At 32.5% G+C, this 17683-nt stretch overlaps 1 protein-coding gene across 4 annotated transcripts in view; it reads left to right on the top strand.

The window, feature by feature from the left end:
• LOC119836773 (protein madd-4) overlaps window positions 1–17683 on the top strand; it is a 97573-nt gene that overhangs the window by 55597 nt on the left and 24293 nt on the right. For 3 of the 4 annotated variants that reach the window (XM_038362236.1, XM_038362235.1, XM_038362233.1), the window contains exons 7-16: window positions 1903–2032; window positions 2642–2757; window positions 3521–3621; window positions 5271–5423; window positions 5867–5991; window positions 8101–8142; window positions 9249–9488; window positions 12379–12499; window positions 13698–13819; window positions 16444–16525. In XM_038362236.1, the coding sequence (XP_038218164.1) occupies window positions 1903–2032; window positions 2642–2757; window positions 3521–3621; window positions 5271–5423; window positions 5867–5991; window positions 8101–8142; window positions 9249–9488; window positions 12379–12499; window positions 13698–13819; window positions 16444–16525 (1232 nt within the window). The remainder of the gene's footprint in view (window positions 1–1902; window positions 2033–2641; window positions 2758–3520; window positions 3622–5270; window positions 5424–5866; window positions 5992–8100; window positions 8143–9248; window positions 9489–12378; window positions 12500–13697; window positions 13820–16443; window positions 16526–17683) is intronic. The other variant, XM_038362234.1, reaches the window with a different exon arrangement.

Below are 17683 nucleotides of genomic sequence, written 5' to 3'. Positions count from 1 at the left end.
GGAAATTAAATGTAAGAGGAATTATACCGGTTCCGTCGCCACAATAGTATCTTAGTCAAGCCATAAATTAATTTCTTAGTAACATTAATCAGTTCCATAAAACGCGGGGCTGTTTTGACCAGATCCCATCCGTCATGGCGGCGACGCTTCATTAACTATTGAGGAGGGTTAGCATTTAGTTTGAATTTAGATTTTGTATCTAATATATAAAATTCTCGTGTCACAGTTTTCGTTGCCATACTCCTCCGAAACGGCCTGACTGATTTTGATGAAATTTTTTGTGCTTATCCGGTATCTATGAGAATCGGCCAACATCTATTTTTCATCCCCCTAAATGATAAGAGTAAGGCAGAACAGCGTTTGCCGGGTGCAGCTAGTACATTTATATAATAATTTAAACCTCTTAAACGCGGTTTATTTATTATGTTTTTTACGCGATGTGTCTAAAACTTTAAGCGATCGCGGCGATGTGTCTTGAATTTCAAAATGTTTTTATCGCTTCGTAAAATCAAACACAAAATACTACATTATTTTTGTGTTAAAAAATATATATAAGCTTTGATTTGCAAAAGATTGAAGGTTTTTCGAAGTCAGTCTGAGTTTCATGCGAACAGATATACCATCATTATATATATGCTGTGAAAGGTACGAAGTTTAATTTTCTACCTAAATACGCTTAAATATAATTATATAATATAACAATAAAACTCTATATTTCCGTAAAATTTATTTTCATATTAAATAAACAATATGAATTTTAACGACTAAGTGATATATATAAGCATGTATATCCACGTAGCCCTTTGAATGTGATAACTTTATTTTATGAAACTTATATTTTAGACTTACGTTTTTCTACTTATTCGTCCATTTTCATAGATATAAATTCACTAGAAGCGGCTAATGCACATTTAATAATTAAATTTTTTTTTTTGTCTTACTTTACTTTAAGTTCTCCTTTTTTCTAATACCTCTTATTCTTTATGAGAAATATAATGTAAAAAAAATAACATACATTTCATATTATCTATATTACGATTTCATACTCACTGCCAATATATTAATAAAAAATTTATTTTTCATTAACAATTATCTAACATGTAATTGCAATACTTTTGGTTCTAATGTATGAATATCTTGTTAATTTTCTCCAATAAATATGAGAGCATAGAACATTGTTTTTTTCTTTCTCTGACATGCATATACTTAACCCGTTAACAAATGCCACCATATAAAAACGGTATGGTCAATTTTAAACGTTAAAAATATCACCTATTTTTTAATATACTTTATTAAGATTTTCGTTTCCAGTGCTGTATATTCCTGGTACAGTAATTTTGTTTCCAAGAGCTCCTCCTAATAGCTGTTTAAACACTGCAGGTTTTCATTCTCTCTTGTAGTGAAACTTAACTATCTAGAATAATTCAGTCTATTTTAAATAGGTTTATATTATAGTAATTTTGTTGTGCTTAAAGTGGAGGAAATTGTATAGATAAAAGTAACTAGAAAACATCTTATACTAGGTTTCTAGAACGCATATGTTGCTTTGTATGGAATTTGGTCCTCTACGTCTTGATGGGTTTGATTTTATAATGTAAAAACATATCTCTTGTAAAAGAGGCTGTGTTGTTTGGTTATGATAGGAAAACCACTTACGATGGACAAAAAGAGACTGTACGAATTTTAAGTATATTTAGTCGAATTTGAAGCATTTGTTTCTGCATCGAAAATAAACACTAATCGCATTCCAAAAAAAGTTAACTCGGCTGGAGCCAAGGCGATCAGATCGTTGTAAAAAACTATATTTCATAAAGACCATATTTCTATGAATCAACATACATAAACCTAAGAGACTTACACATACCAATTTAAACCTATTTATTTTTTAATTTGTTTACACAGGTTACAAAATGTCATTAGCAGTCTGTCGAGACAGGTTGACAGGGTTGGACGCGCCAGAACAACTCTGTGATGGTTCCAGCAAGCCGTCATCGTCTGTAGTACGATGCAATATGCACCCGTGTCCTTTCAAGTAAGTTTACTATTAAGAACATATATATTAACCCTTAAGACTGTAATCTGTCGTAAATAATAAGTACAAGTATGGCTTACAATTTTTTGCATTATTTTTGGTAAATTAAAACCTAGAAATTAAAGACTTATACGGATTTTAAACGGGGAGACTCATTCTCCGTGACCACTCTCGCTGTAAAGTGTTCGAAACGTCGGGTTAAAAATATAATGAATAAACCGCGTTTAAAATCCGTTTAAAAGTCTTTTATTTCTAATTGTATAAAACTCGCGTAAAATCAAACACGAGTAAATACTAAATTATAACGCATGAATGTGAAATCGTCAGATTGCGATATGAAAACCTCACAGAGATGGGAGCGAGGAGTTTGTGAAAAGTAAATTCTCGATATAATAGATAACTGCGAGATATTCGCCTTATATATTCACCATACTCTTTATTTGTGTAACTTGGAATATTAACTGGCATAAATAACTTAATAAGAACATATATTTTTGACAGATGTCACTTGGACGCGATATCCAAACGGCCAAAATCTACCCGCACTAATTGAAAACCCTTATACTTTTTCCTCAAATTACATATATACAGCAACAACTTATATCACAGGTGGTATGTTGGTGAATGGTCGTCCTGCAGCGTGACCTGCGGTGGAGGGGTTCGCACCCGGCGAGTGCTTTGCGCTAGATCAGCTAACGTCACAAGGACTGATACATATGACCCAGGTATAGTTTAGTAACTATAGCTACTGGTCCCACTATAGATGGATATTCGTTTGTTACCCACAAAATTAGCTGAAAGTATCGAGAACTTCATACGAATATAGATTGTAGCCTGCATTAGAATATAGGCTAAATTTTATTCAGGCATACGAGTTCATCCACGGGGTCTAGCTTTAGAAATAATAAACACATAGGTTACTATGTTATTAGTCACATCAGATTTTAAGATAATTGACAACAATAGTCGTGTAGTCGAATGCTTTTTTAGTGGAATATTATTGTCAGAAAATCAGTATGAATTTAAGCATCACATTCAATGTTTCCACATTTGCTTTATCAAACACAACTAACTACTAATAAACTAAATTTGTAAATTGCTGGCTTCGTGCTCATTCGCAAATTTACTTTTAACATTCACGCTTCAGCAAATAGCTGGCACAGTGAAAAACATTAGTTGCCACTTCAAACACACAAAAATACATTTACGAAGTTAAGTTTTTATACACACCAAAAATGGTTAATTTAGTCGGTATTACTTTACATTAAGCGTTTATGGATATCCTCACTATAATATTTTAAATGTATGAGTATATTGTTTTATTTTACTTTGTTTGTCTTTCATGAGTATAGCGATTTCATGGTACGATTTTAATGTAGTTCCAACTACATGAGCGATATAGGGTACCCACTTTATTCCACGTTGAAATATATCATTTGGATGGAAATTTACTTAAACCAGTTTTGAATAATCGTGAAATGTTTGCAGAATCAAGTTCAGAACCAGGCTGCGTCTCTCCAGCTCCCAGATCCACACAAGCGTGTAATGAGCAAGAATGCCCCAGTTGGATGGCTGGCCCATGGTCTGGGGTAAGATGTGTCTTTAGAAGATAAATTTCTATTAGGCCTTTTTCTTCCAAAGACGTAAAATGTGGGTGTAAAGTGTGTTTAATAGGGGTCTATTTTAAAAATATAGTTCTTTTAGTCCACTTTTTTTTATGTCACCGTCGGCAATGAAACTGATGGGTCGCCTGATGGTAAGCGCTACAACCGCCCATGAAAATTTGGAGGTAAGATCGTTTGCAGACCATACACCTCTACAAATGGATTGCCGACTTCGAATTGGAAAGGTATTGAAAAAGGATTGACGAGAGGAATAAAGGAATGGGAAAGGTAAGGGAAAGGATATGCCGGCTCCCCCACTCACCGAACGAAACACAGCAGTATGCTATCAAGCCGGTCTTCTGTGGGGGTGTGGTACTTCCCCGGTGCGAGCTGGCCCAATTCGTGCCGAAGCATGCTCGACTACCACAATACAATATGACACTTTCTATGACAGCAGCATAAAGTGGATATTTGGTAGGTCTGTTATGAGGGTAATAAAAAAGAATACGCAGTAGCAATTTTTTATGAAAGACATTTATCATATATCATGAACTGCCCATATGATATGGAATTGTAGTAGTTTACAAGAAGGATTCACGTCCTCAGATCTGACACTGGCTCTCAGATCTTCCACCTATAGACGATTGTTTATTTTTACATACAAATACGAAAAGGTGCTTTATACTTAAGATCATTTTACAATAGCAAACAGATAAAGGTGTTTCATAGATTGTCCTATACAGATATCATCTTGTTATTTAGACAGACCTTAGACCGAGATATGTATGTAACAATTATCTGGAGGTATCCAACCGTCGCGCGGACAATTGCTGTTCTTGTCAAAGCAAACTAGAATCTATATAATTTTATTACAATTGCTTTTCCTACGCTGCCTCAGTTCAGAGTCGTGTAGAACAAAGACGTTACAGCGTGCAAATGCAAGTAATAAAACTTTCATATGTATATTTCAACAAGTATTGTTGCAAGGGTCTAAGTTGTTGTCATGCTACCAGCGTCTTTATGCAAACTTAACAATAGCGCTTGCGTTTCTTTCAAGTAATTATTTCCAACTAGACGCTAAAAGTTTTTTATTGTTAACAACCGATCAATAGGTCAGAATTTCTTTGAAGAGTCATTTTAATAGGCTATTTGAAATTCAGTACAAAAGGCCGGAGTATTGATTCGAAGCGGAAGCTATTTATCTCATTACAATCCCGTTTCATAATATTTGCTTGTTCCCATTTCAGTTTATTCTATGAGTGTTCTAGTGAAATAAATATTGCAGTTTGTAAGATGTTCAAATTCATCCATGTATTTCATGCTGGCGTTCATTTAATTCAATTACTTTTTCGCGTGTAGAACAAAATAAAGGCGGATTTTTAATAATATTGTTATCCTTAGAAATGCTTTAATTGTGGTTGATGGGAATACAGTACGAAATCACTTTGTTAGAAAAAAAAAATTATTAATGACAATGTCAATTTAAGCTTGTATGTAGAAAGAAGAGTTTTGCTACTAAGTAGAAAATGAAGGAAAGAGTCTGAGAGTGGAAGAGTCCGAGGAAAATTTTACTAAAATAACCGATATTATTATATACAGTGTATGAAAACTAACTCTTATTACTATTACAACAGTGTTCAGTATCCTGTGGCGAAGGGATTCAAGTTAGAGGTGTGGAGTGCACACCTGGTGGCGGTGTGTGCGATCCAAACACACGGCCGGAGATATCTCGAGCCTGTTCCACGGGTATCAGCTGTCCAGCTTATAGGGAAGCGGAGGACCCTGAGGTATGATGGCTATAATATCGAATAGTACTTGAAAGACAGAACCATTTTATAAAAAAAAAAAATGGACCCTGTATACTTCAGGAATAGCTTCAGTTACTAAAAGAAGTTCTAAAATCTGCGAAAAGATCACAGAGATTCTTTCCTGTGAGCATGCAATTTTGATAATATTGTTGATAAATAAACAAATTATAAAAAAAAATAGTCTAATCGAATGAAGAATCAACCATAAATTAAACAAATCACTTCAAAGAACTATGTATTTTCCTAAAAATAACTCAAATCTGTGAATTTGAAAACACATTGTCTTATTCTACGAAAAGTTCTACAGTTGATTTAAATATTCTAAATAACAATCACGATAATCTCTTAGCAAGCAAGCACAATATGCTTCTTATTTATTATTTATTATTAATAAACGCAATCCTTCCGTTTATACCTTCAAGGATGACATAGAAGAGCTGTTACCAGGTGTGGTATACCACACCCAGCCTCTGATCCAGCCCTATCCCCCACCACAAGCCAAAGCTGAACAGCTTATAGGAGAACCAGACGTGCCTGTGGAAGCCACGTAAGCATTTCCTTCACATTCGTTACTATAGTAACACTGAAGACATTGTATAATACATAAATATTTATAGCTTTATGAGCGTGGTATTTATGTCATTTTTCTAGTGGGTGCTTAAGATAGGAAGTGTGTAAAACTTTTAACTATTTTTAAATAAATTTATATTGGTTACCGACTTAAATCCCCTATCAATATTTTAATTGTGTTTATCTTTAAATTATAAATGTTACAGACTCAATGATAATTTAAGACAAATGTTTTGTAAATTAGAATTCCAGTAATCATCATTATATTGCGAACATACAAACACTATGAAAATTTCAAATATGTTATGTTTTTGGTCTTATAAATGGTTATATTTTATAGCCTAATATTTTATAGCTTATATTTTCTATATGTAGTCTATGATTATTTTTATGTATGTCTATGATTTATATGTATACAGTGTCTTCTTTGTTATCCTGTGGAGTGAAAACCCTATAATAGGACGAAAAATCACTATTGTGATGTTGAAAAACCTATCCAAACATAATTTGAAATCTGTTGACTAATTTAAATAATAACCTTATACTTATAAAAATGACATTCTTGCTTTGTGGAGACAGTGTAATATTATTATTAAAAAAAGGATGAAAATCTACTTATTACATCTTGTTTATATAATTACATTAATATTTCTTCATTATCCTTACTCAATAACCTACATTGTTATTTTAATAAAGATCTATATGTTTTGTAATTCTTTTTGTAAAGTTTGTAACAAACATGACTTGTTCAATAAAAAAAAGTAAAATTACTATCTGGGACACATATTTCTCAACACAAATAACACATAAAGCGTTTTCATCATCAGCCCTTACATGTTCCCACTGCTGGGACACAGGCCTCCTATGAGGGTTCAGGCCATAATCCACCACGCTGGCCAAGTGCGGGTTGGCAGATGTCACATATCGTCGAACTTTTGATTCTCGGACATGCCGGTTTCCTCACGATGTTTTCCTTCACCGTTTTAAGCAGTGATGATGTTATCCACATGTGCAGATAAATTGAAAAATCAATTTATTTACTACACGCTCGCCCGGTCTCGAACCCCGACTTATCGATTTTGAAGTCCGAGGTTCTCACCATTGAGCCACCACTGCTTAAAGCGTTTTAATATAAACAAATTTCCATTAAAAACATCGTATTTCACCAAACTTATGTATTAATATCGTATTTAAATAAATAACTTATGAAGTATTAATAACGGAAAACATCCTTTTATATGTATTTATATAGGTTCTTTACAAACACATTTAATTCAGCCATCATATACCAGTATTTCATGGTTTAATCATAAGTTGTTTAACATTGCATTCAATTTTATCATCTTGAATAACTGAAATGAAAAATATTCATGCGCCCCATATTTTACGGGATATTTACTGTCTTCACAAGGTTTAATATGAAAGCAGATTATACTTTAAGGCCATAATAATGCATGAATAATATGCTAAAGTATTTTTAATAAAAACTGAGATTCCCTAGTATAAGTGAAACTAACATGCTATTTTGATGAGATGTTAAAGGAAGATATTTGCATTTTGTCTTAATTCTCATAATGGAATTCTATTTAATTTCTTCTTTCGGGATAATATTTTTTTTGTATTTTAGCAAAATTAACGGATTTCTGTATTTCTTGCAATTCAGTTATAATTCAAAGGATGATGGTACATGAATGAATATCTTTGGAGTTATTTCATACAATAAACTATTGAAATAGTTTGCCTGAAATGCATAGAGATCGTTGATAGCCTAGATTAAGGGTTACTTCTATTCAGGTTATTAAAATGAAACCATAGGATAGCTTTCATCAAATATATTTAGGTTCCTATATTATAAGTCTATAAATATGTTTACATTTACGCAATAGAATAAATGAAAGTTGAATAATCAATTGAACATTTTGATTCCGTGTTAGGAAGTCAATAAAAACGCCAATTAATGTCACTGAATTCCGACTTCCAGAGTTCCTTCATTTATAATATCACAGCGAAATGGCATGTTCTAAATCCTATAAAGTGTTTGTCGGTGTTTCTGCGATAGCTTAGAGTATTTTGTTATTGTTTTCAGCAATTTCAAAATATTCTTTGCGTGTGGCTGGTTGTATGTAAGGTATTGTACCTTCAGCTCCGGTATTTAACGATTTCACTTTTCGATTCAGACCGACATCACATTTTTACAAGGAATGACATTAAACCCTCTCATTTTACACGATTCCAATGGCTGTTAGATTTCTTTTGATATTAGCTTATCTGCTTCATTAATCGATTTCAACATTTTAATCGCTTCTTGTTAAAATCGATTTCTGAACTGAAATAATTCACATTTTTATTGCGAATATTCGATCCGATCTAATGTATTGTTCTACGCCAGTCGAAATGTAACTAACAATCCAAAACACTTAACACAGAAAACTCGACCTAATTCCGTTTTATTCCCTCTGTTATACTGGTCAGTTTCGCGTGTACTTAATCTTCGATTTTTACAAGGACCCTTCATTCTATCACGGACCATTGCTTTCAACTGTACAATTTTCCTTTTATTCTACTCTATGCACTGCACAATAAAGTTTGTAATTCCTTGCACATACTACACCATCTAAAAGTTTATCTTTTTTTTTTGTTTTAGCTTCGAAACACTTTTCCAATACTCGGAGATACTAAACATTTGGCACCGACACTGACACGGCTAAGTTTTACGAAAAGTTTTCTTCACAATGTTTGATTAGATTAGATATTTTTTCTCTTAACATTTCAAGTTTTGCAGGTTCAATTGTTTTTACATACAGACATACATCGGTGCACATACTTCTACATATGCCAGCCAAATCTGATTGGTAGATTTGTAAACGTATGTTTCTCGCCCCAACACCTTGCATGCGTTAACGTGTGAATGATAATAGCTAATGTTTCGATTTAATAGTTTTTAAACTCTGACTTGTAAACATCAAGTTTGAAACTAAATAGGTGATATATTACAAGTTACAAACGATTTTTAAAATGTGAAAGATATAATAGAGGATTAGATGTACCTTGTTCTGTTTTTAAACGTATATAAGCAAGCCTTATAGGATTAAAACCTTAAAATAATATTGATAAGAACACCCTGCCTTTGGCTACAGTAATAAAAACAAAGAACTTAATTCCTACAAGCTTGATGTTTCAACGATTACAAATGAAAGAAATATTTTACATAGCTAACAAACTTTATTATTATAGCTACATCAAAGACGACGACTGGGGCCCTTGTAGCGTCACTTGCGGCGAAGGATGGCGGAAAAAGGAGGTCCACTGCAAGATCTTTCTAGAATTCAGTAGAACAATAGCTAAGCTGCCGGATAGCAAGTGCATGGGACCAAAACCAACGGAAGAAACCCAAAGATGTGTCATGGAGCCTTGCTCAATGGCCTATGGAACTTCGTTTGGTGATTCCAGTGCACCATCCTATGGAGGAGACAGGTACCCTTATATAATGAGAATTTGATTATGCATTCTTGAAATAGTATATATTCTTTTAATAATAAAGTGGTTATTTAACTTTTTTATTGTAATATAAAATACTGTAATTTAATAAAGTAATAATAAAACAAAATTAAATAACAGCAGATTAACATTCTTTATTGTACAAATCAATGGAAAATGTAGATTTTAATTAATATAACAAGAGTGAATGTCAATGCGTTGAATTTTTTCTTTATAACAAAGTTATTACTATATACAGTTGCAATCAAAATATTTTCTAACTATATTTAAACATAACCACACTAACCAATATTTAACAAATTTGAAATAAATTAAATAAACAATAACAATATATTTTACACATTATATCGCTGCTGCTACATTTAAAAGCTTATCAAGAACACCGTTGCCCACGGACTCTGTGACAACATCATTGATTCTTGCTATAAACATATTATTATCTTCCTCTGATATCTTCGAAAGATCTTGTTCAGAGTCAGTTTGAGCTTCCTTTGCACCTTCTTGAGGAACTGCTACGACTCTCAATTCAACTAATGCAATTAATAAACCCAAAGCCTGTGTTTCTTCTACATCCTTTATTAATTCTTCTCTAGGATATACCATATTTGCTTCTATATCAAAGAGAGATAAGAAAGATTCAAAACTATCATAATAAACATCGATAAGGTTATCCAAATATTCAGATCTGAATTGAGCGTCTGTACATAAGTATATGAAATAAATTAAATCGGTGACTGGATTAGTGAATCTCATTGCTTGGAAATCCAAAAAGCACAGTTCAGTTTTCTGGTCCTGTAACAAACAAATAACATTCTATAAGAGCCATGTGTAAATATTACTCCAAATTTCCACTGCTTTGTAGTTGATACAAGTTCTTAGAGCAAAAACATATGTGCACTTAACGGAGCAGTGAGCTATTAGGTTTTTAGAAACAAAAAAGAGAGTCTTGCAATTCTTTGAAGAGCACAATTTTTAGTTTTAAACATTGCGAAATATGTTTGTGTATAAATTAACCAACTACTACTACTAACGTACGCACTAAATGAATAGTTTACGACAAAGATTCTGCATTGAACACAAAAGAATTTAGTGATTCCTATTGGCCTTGTTTTACGAAAAAATGAAACGTACCTTTTTTTTAAACAGTATATTATTTATCCAAAAATCTCCGTGGCAAAATACATTTGTTATCTTAGGCTCAAGATACATACGAAAAAGCGGTAACAGCTTCGGTTTAATTGTCTCTAATTTCATCTTTACATCCAAATCATTAATTACATTAAGAGAAATGTCCAACGATTCCGCAAAATAGTTTCTAAGTTTGCTTTTGTTTAAGAAGCTGTCTTGAAATAGTAAATCATGGAAGTTCTTTGTCATATCATTGTACAAATCGCTATTGTTTTTCTCAAAAACATATGACAGAGCGTGGAATTTTGCTAATTCAGAAAATATTAATTCGACTTGTGGATATTCCAATTTATTGTTTTTGTCCAACATTCCATTCACTTCATATCCAGAAACTAGTAAATCTTCGAATATAAGAACTTCATTGCCTTTCTCTGTACTAGAATAAATACAAACGGGTAAAGTAACCCGTTTCGTATCAATTACGTCCTTCTGTAATTCTCTAAATGTTTTTATCACATTCGTATACGCCTCCACTTCTCTATTATGTAATTCACGAAACAACTCCTTCCTCGCCGTGTTAACAAGTGTTTTCACTATAACACTGACACGCTTATCACTGCCGTTTTCGGTTATAATTACTCGAAACACATTAGCAATATAACCACTCCCGTTCAAATAATCTACGTGATAACTGAACTTCTTAATATCCATCGCATCTGCAACATTTTTGATTGCACTATGCAATTCAATGCAATTGAATTCATCTGGTTCACTTATATTTACATCAAGCGACATTATTCACGTCGAGTCTAAACGTAAACTAATTTAATCTGCTATGCGTGTTAAGATAAGATTGCGGTAAATTGCGATATCGACTAACATTATAGCGATAACACTTAAAACGACTTAAATCGAATTATCTTCACATTCCCACTGCTTTTTTTCTATTATATGGTAACTTTGTAAGTTTAACGCTTATAATATAATGTTAGAACAGCAACATTTATACACGCAATTTGTGTATTTTTATAACAATGTTCTTAAATAAAAACTACTTTTAGTAATATCTGAATATTATGTAAACTAGCCGATACAAAGAAGCTTACTTCAACTATTTATATCATTTTATGAACATTTCAATATTCGGCAAAAATTACTAAAATACATAAAAATTCACTAAGCACTACAGAGAATATCACGCTATGTATAAATTGAGCCTTGGTGCAAAATACTTAATACCTACTTCTTAAAATCTAACCATGGTGCCATGATATAGGGCATTAAGTGAAGTCCCGTGTTTAATGGGGCATGGGGCAGATGATGTACATCCGTTTCACTGATCGATTTTCTTTTTGGGACAAGTAGGTGATCAGCCTTCTGTGTCCTGCCAGACCGAGACATGTTTTTTTTTTTTGCGTCCCCACCGGGAATTGAACCCAGGACCCCTCGGTTCTACGCTCACGCGTTAACCACTGTACCAAGGAGGCGGTCATATAGGGCATTAAACTATATGTAAAATAGTTGTCATCAAATTAAATGCATTATTTTACAACCAAACTGAAATAGTATCTGTTAGGTTCTGTTTATTGTTTACGTTAGAGCGGGCAACTAAGAATTGATCACTTATTTTTTGCGCTTTTAAGAGATAAGGAAAGGATTGAGGAAGGGAATATAGGATGGACTGGGAAGTGTCGGGAAAAGGAAACGAGCATCCATCTTATTATATATTTTTCAACAGATCGCTTGTATTTGGTACATCGAGCAATATAAGAGTCGCGCCTGGGTCGCCGGGGAAGTCTTATTCCTGGAAGGAGAAGGGATATACAAGTTGTAGTGCCTCTTGTTTGAGTGGAGTACAGGTATGTATAACTTTATTATTTGGTTACCACTATTATATTTTATTATTATTAAATTATTGCGTTAAATTTGAAATTTTATTTTTATATGGAAGTAAAATGCGCCGATTCTGCAGGATTTTATCTAAATGATTATACAATGTATGGCTTTCGATATTAACTGATGTATATCTATCAATAACAATAAATAAATATTCAAGGCTCTGTTATTTATAAGTTTAGAAGGTGTCTTATACCTTTTCGCATTATCATTGTTAATTTTGTTATTTCATCTTCATGGCATCTTCTTTTTCTAAGTTATATATATAAGAATGAGACTCCTTTATGCTGCTGCTATTATTTTTAATTCAATGAAAAGCCCTACCACCCGCACTAAAATAGCTAATTCGAACCTTTTTACGTCCATATGGAACTGGTAAAAAGGTCAAATTACTAACATCAGGAAATCGATATGTCTGCTTTGACGGGTATGGATAAAATATTCAGCTGCGATACGTAAATGTCAATCCTGGGGGCGAATTTACCTTTAAAACGCTATTTTACATACGACTACTAGACAATGAGATCTATTTGTATCCCTTTATATGTGAAAACTGAACAATTTTATTTTTTATACAGATAGAGGTAGTTTTGTTCAAATTATCGGACGTTGAATTCACCCATATCAATGCAAAAATTAATTGTAATACATTTACAATACGAGGAAGTGAAATTCACAATATTTCTTGTTCATCAAATAAGGAGGTTTTAGGTTTTCTTTTTTGTTTGTTACCTCATAGCTTTTTACTTGGTGAACCTGTTTTTATGATTCCTTTATTTTATTTTAAAGCCGGTGCATCCTATATGATCCCATTTAAATTTAGTCTAGTTCTCATAATTTACAGATGATTTAGTTTTTTATTACAAAAAATCATTACTTTAACATATTATCATAATTAAGAACTTTAAAATCCATCAATTATCCAATCGGTTCAAAATCGCGGAGATATCGAGTAAAAAAATCAAGAAAAAGCAGTCGAATTAAGAACCTCCTCTGTTTTTAGGAACGTCAATTGAAAAATACATGTGATACGTGAATCTGAAAACCACCTACAAATAAACTGATACATTCCCCTTTCCTTCCACCACTAACTCTTGCTTGAACCCAAGAGAAGCGTTTCATATCATTCCTACATGTTTATATAAATTATTTTTGTTGCAGGAACTAATCATCCAATGTGTAAGAGATGAAGATGGCAAAAACGCGTCACCATACATGTGCGACCCACTCACGAAGCCCGAAAACAGAGTCAGAACATGCAACGACCACCCCTGTCCACCCAGGTTAATTCATACGTCACAAACAACTGTTGAAATCAGCGCTTTAGCCTTGGCTCTTGATTTAGCAGCGTTAAAACTAAATGTGTTTCTGTTTGCTGTAATCCAATCGTTTCATTTAAAATAACAACGGCGTAACATTTAAGAAAATTCAATTAAATGGCGGAGACTTTATGATTATTAACTAAACGTGATTAGAATAGCGAGACTTTTTTTTTCATTTCTACGTATGGAGAAGATTAAGGGGAATCATCTGCGGTTACCAAACAAATATGACTTTTAATCTATGTAGAAATAGTCTATATTTCCTTTAACGCTAATATTTGCGACACAATGGTCGTAAACGAAGTAACAATCGGACATTACACGCAAGAGTTTGTGAGGATAGACGGATATATGTTGCTCTTTCACGCAAAAACTACTGTCCAATATAAAATTGGAATGTGTATAGCTGTTTTTATATGGATTTCCGAACGAAATGCCGAGATTTTATACTAGTACAATATTGTGAATTTAAATTTTTATGTGTTATAATAATTAGACTTGTTAAGAAACAATATGACCTAACTCTAATTAATAAAACATTATTTTCTGAAGTGGAAACTTATCTCTAAGATGTCTAGGACTAATCTCGTAGAGTTCAAGCCTCTAAAGACATAGATTTACTCATTAACTGCTAAAACAACCAATTGACCATCCGGCAAGTCGATACCATGGTCATACATTCGGACATTCGGAACTATTGTGCTCTATCCACTTACAGCTGTCTCGGCATTAGGGTTTCTAAGAAAATTTCTAGTTTTTGTGGATTCGCTCCACCAGTGTTACTGCTGTTCAAGGAGGTGATCACTTGAGACATTATCGATTCATAACACATTTAATATCAGGAGGCCCACACGCCTCTTTGCTTGCTCTTACGTTTCACGTTTATCCAGTAGAAATGGAAAATATCATTCCTCTATATTAATTAAATGTCGTGACTTCATAATATTGAATATTGCTCTTCAACATTTCAATTACTTAATTTATTATAGAACTTCAATAAATACTGTTTGAATAGATTGCAAAATTTCTTATTATAATTAATTCAAATTCAGAGAAACTTCGCACTCGTTAACTGATTACATTAAATTATTAATTATATATATTTGTATCTAAACTATATGGCAGATATATTAAAATTCATTTGTAATTTTCTTTCTGTATGCTGCTAAATTTATCAGCCTTTATTTAGTCCAATTATCGTTAACATCTCAATATATAAACTGACGATATTAGTTATTATACTACAGCCGAAATTCCTATACAAAATCTAAATAATTCGTTTGTTAATAAATATCATTTAAAAAGTTTTTAAAGAATAATAGTCCAAAGTCTTTTCTTTTATGTTTTATCGCGTAAAAAGAAAATGTAATTTATCCCCGCCGCATAATATTTTCCTCGGATGTCTAATATCCGGTTATTATATTCGATTTATCTCAAATCTTTCCAACCAACCTTGTTACTTGTCGAAAAATTTAATTATCTACTCTTTGACAAAAATATCATCGAGGCAAAAATAATAAATCTCTATTAATCTTCACCATAAATACATTTTCAACCACTTTCATATATCACCCAATGTCGTAACCTGAATACTTCTTGCTATGGGACATTGTCTAAACTAGACCGATCTGTATCTTAGAAGACAAAACCTTTCCAATAAGTAAACTGTATTTAATTAATTTATTCAATAATACTTTATACTATTTCTTCAAAACACACACAATTTTAAATAAAGAAGATAAGCTGTTTAGTAATTAATTAAAAATATGTATAAAAAACAAATTCGAGATTCTTCAATATCAAAGCATCAAACTAAAAACACACAGAACGAATAAACCAAAAAACCTTTGAGCAACAAGCCATAAAGAAATTTCCTTTTATATCAACACCGCTCAGAACAGAAGAGAAATATACTTTGTTTTTATTATCAACGCTAAAAGCGGGAGACTAAAAATACTTTAACACGTTCATGCCACATTACGCTGCGTTCAAACACGTGAAAATAGCACTGAATAACACCAGTGTGTGTTGGCAACACTGTTATAATTCTCATTCATTTTCCTTTAAAATGTTGCCTTGCGAAATATTATATTAATTATGAACGGTGGAGTGAAATTAGAATCTCGTCTATGGCATTTATGTAATCCGTTTTATTTTTACGTTTATTAAAATAATAGCTGTAGCCCGCAACGTCACTCGCTTGGTACTCGGGTAAAAGCCTATTAATTAATCCAAACTATGATCTATCTCTGTACCAAATTTCATAGAGATACGATAAGCTGTTATCGCGTGAAAGAATAACAAATATCCCTACATCCTTACTCCATCCATCCATACTAACAAACATTCGGGTTTACAATATTATATAGTAGGAATCAAGGTAGAATTTATGTTTACTTTTTTTAACTTTTATCAACTGATTTCCAAATTACATTTACTTCTAATTATTTTAGAACGATATTATAGAAGTCGGAATTTTTATTTTATAATTCGTCCAGAATTGATTGCAGTTGGGACCACTCCCGCCAAAATTAAGATTTAAGGTGATTCCGAACATGAAATAATCTTTTTATTTCTTTCAACAGATGGAACTACACTGAATTCTCGCAATGCACCAAGTCCTGTGGTATTGGGATACAAACACGTGAAGTCACATGTATACATGAGGTTTGTTTATCATATTCTTTGAGTAAAGATATTTATATTGCCAAAGGGAATAACGTGGATCAACTAATCATATTTTTAAATATTTTTTCTTAATGAATAAGTATGCCAGCCTTTTTATTGTTGTTATTTTTTCCAAAACTGTAAAAAAGGTAATCGTGACAATGACATAAACTTACAGTATAAGTAAATTTATGTCAATGACGTGCGAGTCTCACCCGCGACACTAAATGTAAACAGGCTAAAATGCAACGTAAAAAGAATTGATCACCCATCCAAATTTTGACGTGCCAACCGTTGTTTATATATCATTTTCTATTATTTATTATTATAGAAATACATCATTTCAAAAAAAACCTTTTTTTAACTATCAGTGGTCAGAAAAGTCGCAATGTGGACCCATTTTATCTTAAGAAATGGGTACTTTACCCCCTAAAACAACAGTCGTTTATTAACAGTTATAATTATTAGTATAGAACAAATAGCCAGCATTTTTAATCTTCTTTATCCAGACCCAATGAAATACTAATCGTGCATATTTAAATATAAGTACCTGGATGACCGAGCTTTGCTCGGTATTTTTTTTTTAGTTTTTTTATAAATTGTGTTTTTTGGAAATTATATTTAAGTATTAACTTGCCTTCGAGACGCAGTTCACCACTAGTTCGAAGGTCAGGGTCTGTATTATTTTGTACTGTTTCTGTAATAAATAAATAAATAAATAAATAATAAATAAAAAATTATTATTCGCCAATAGATGTCAGGAAGAGTCATAATAAATTGGGACTACTCAAACGCCTCCTATTTGTTAAAAAAGTAAGTTTAAGTCCGGCAACTTACAATCCGGATAAATTAAAAAAAAAATATCTACCTCTTCCTTAAAAGGCCGGCAACACCTTCACAGGGACTCTTGTGAGGGTCATGGGCAGTGGTGATCGCTCGATAATGGGCGCACCACTTGTTCGTTTGTCCGCTTTCTTTTATAAAAAAAAAAAAAAAAGTCGATAAAACACGAATATGACATTTTCTATCTATTCCTAGCTAGATCGATTTATCGTCCCCGAAACCCCCTATAATTAAATTTCATGTATATACCTAGTCTTGCCATAAATATTGTAATAAAGAAAAAAGAAAATTGTTAACTGCAAATAACATTTATTA

This window comes from Zerene cesonia, chromosome 25, assembly GCF_012273895.1.
Source record: "Zerene cesonia ecotype Mississippi chromosome 25, Zerene_cesonia_1.1, whole genome shotgun sequence".
NCBI classification, from domain to species: domain Eukaryota; kingdom Metazoa; phylum Arthropoda; class Insecta; order Lepidoptera; family Pieridae; genus Zerene; species Zerene cesonia.
This window is presented reverse-complemented; position numbering and strand designations above follow the sequence as displayed.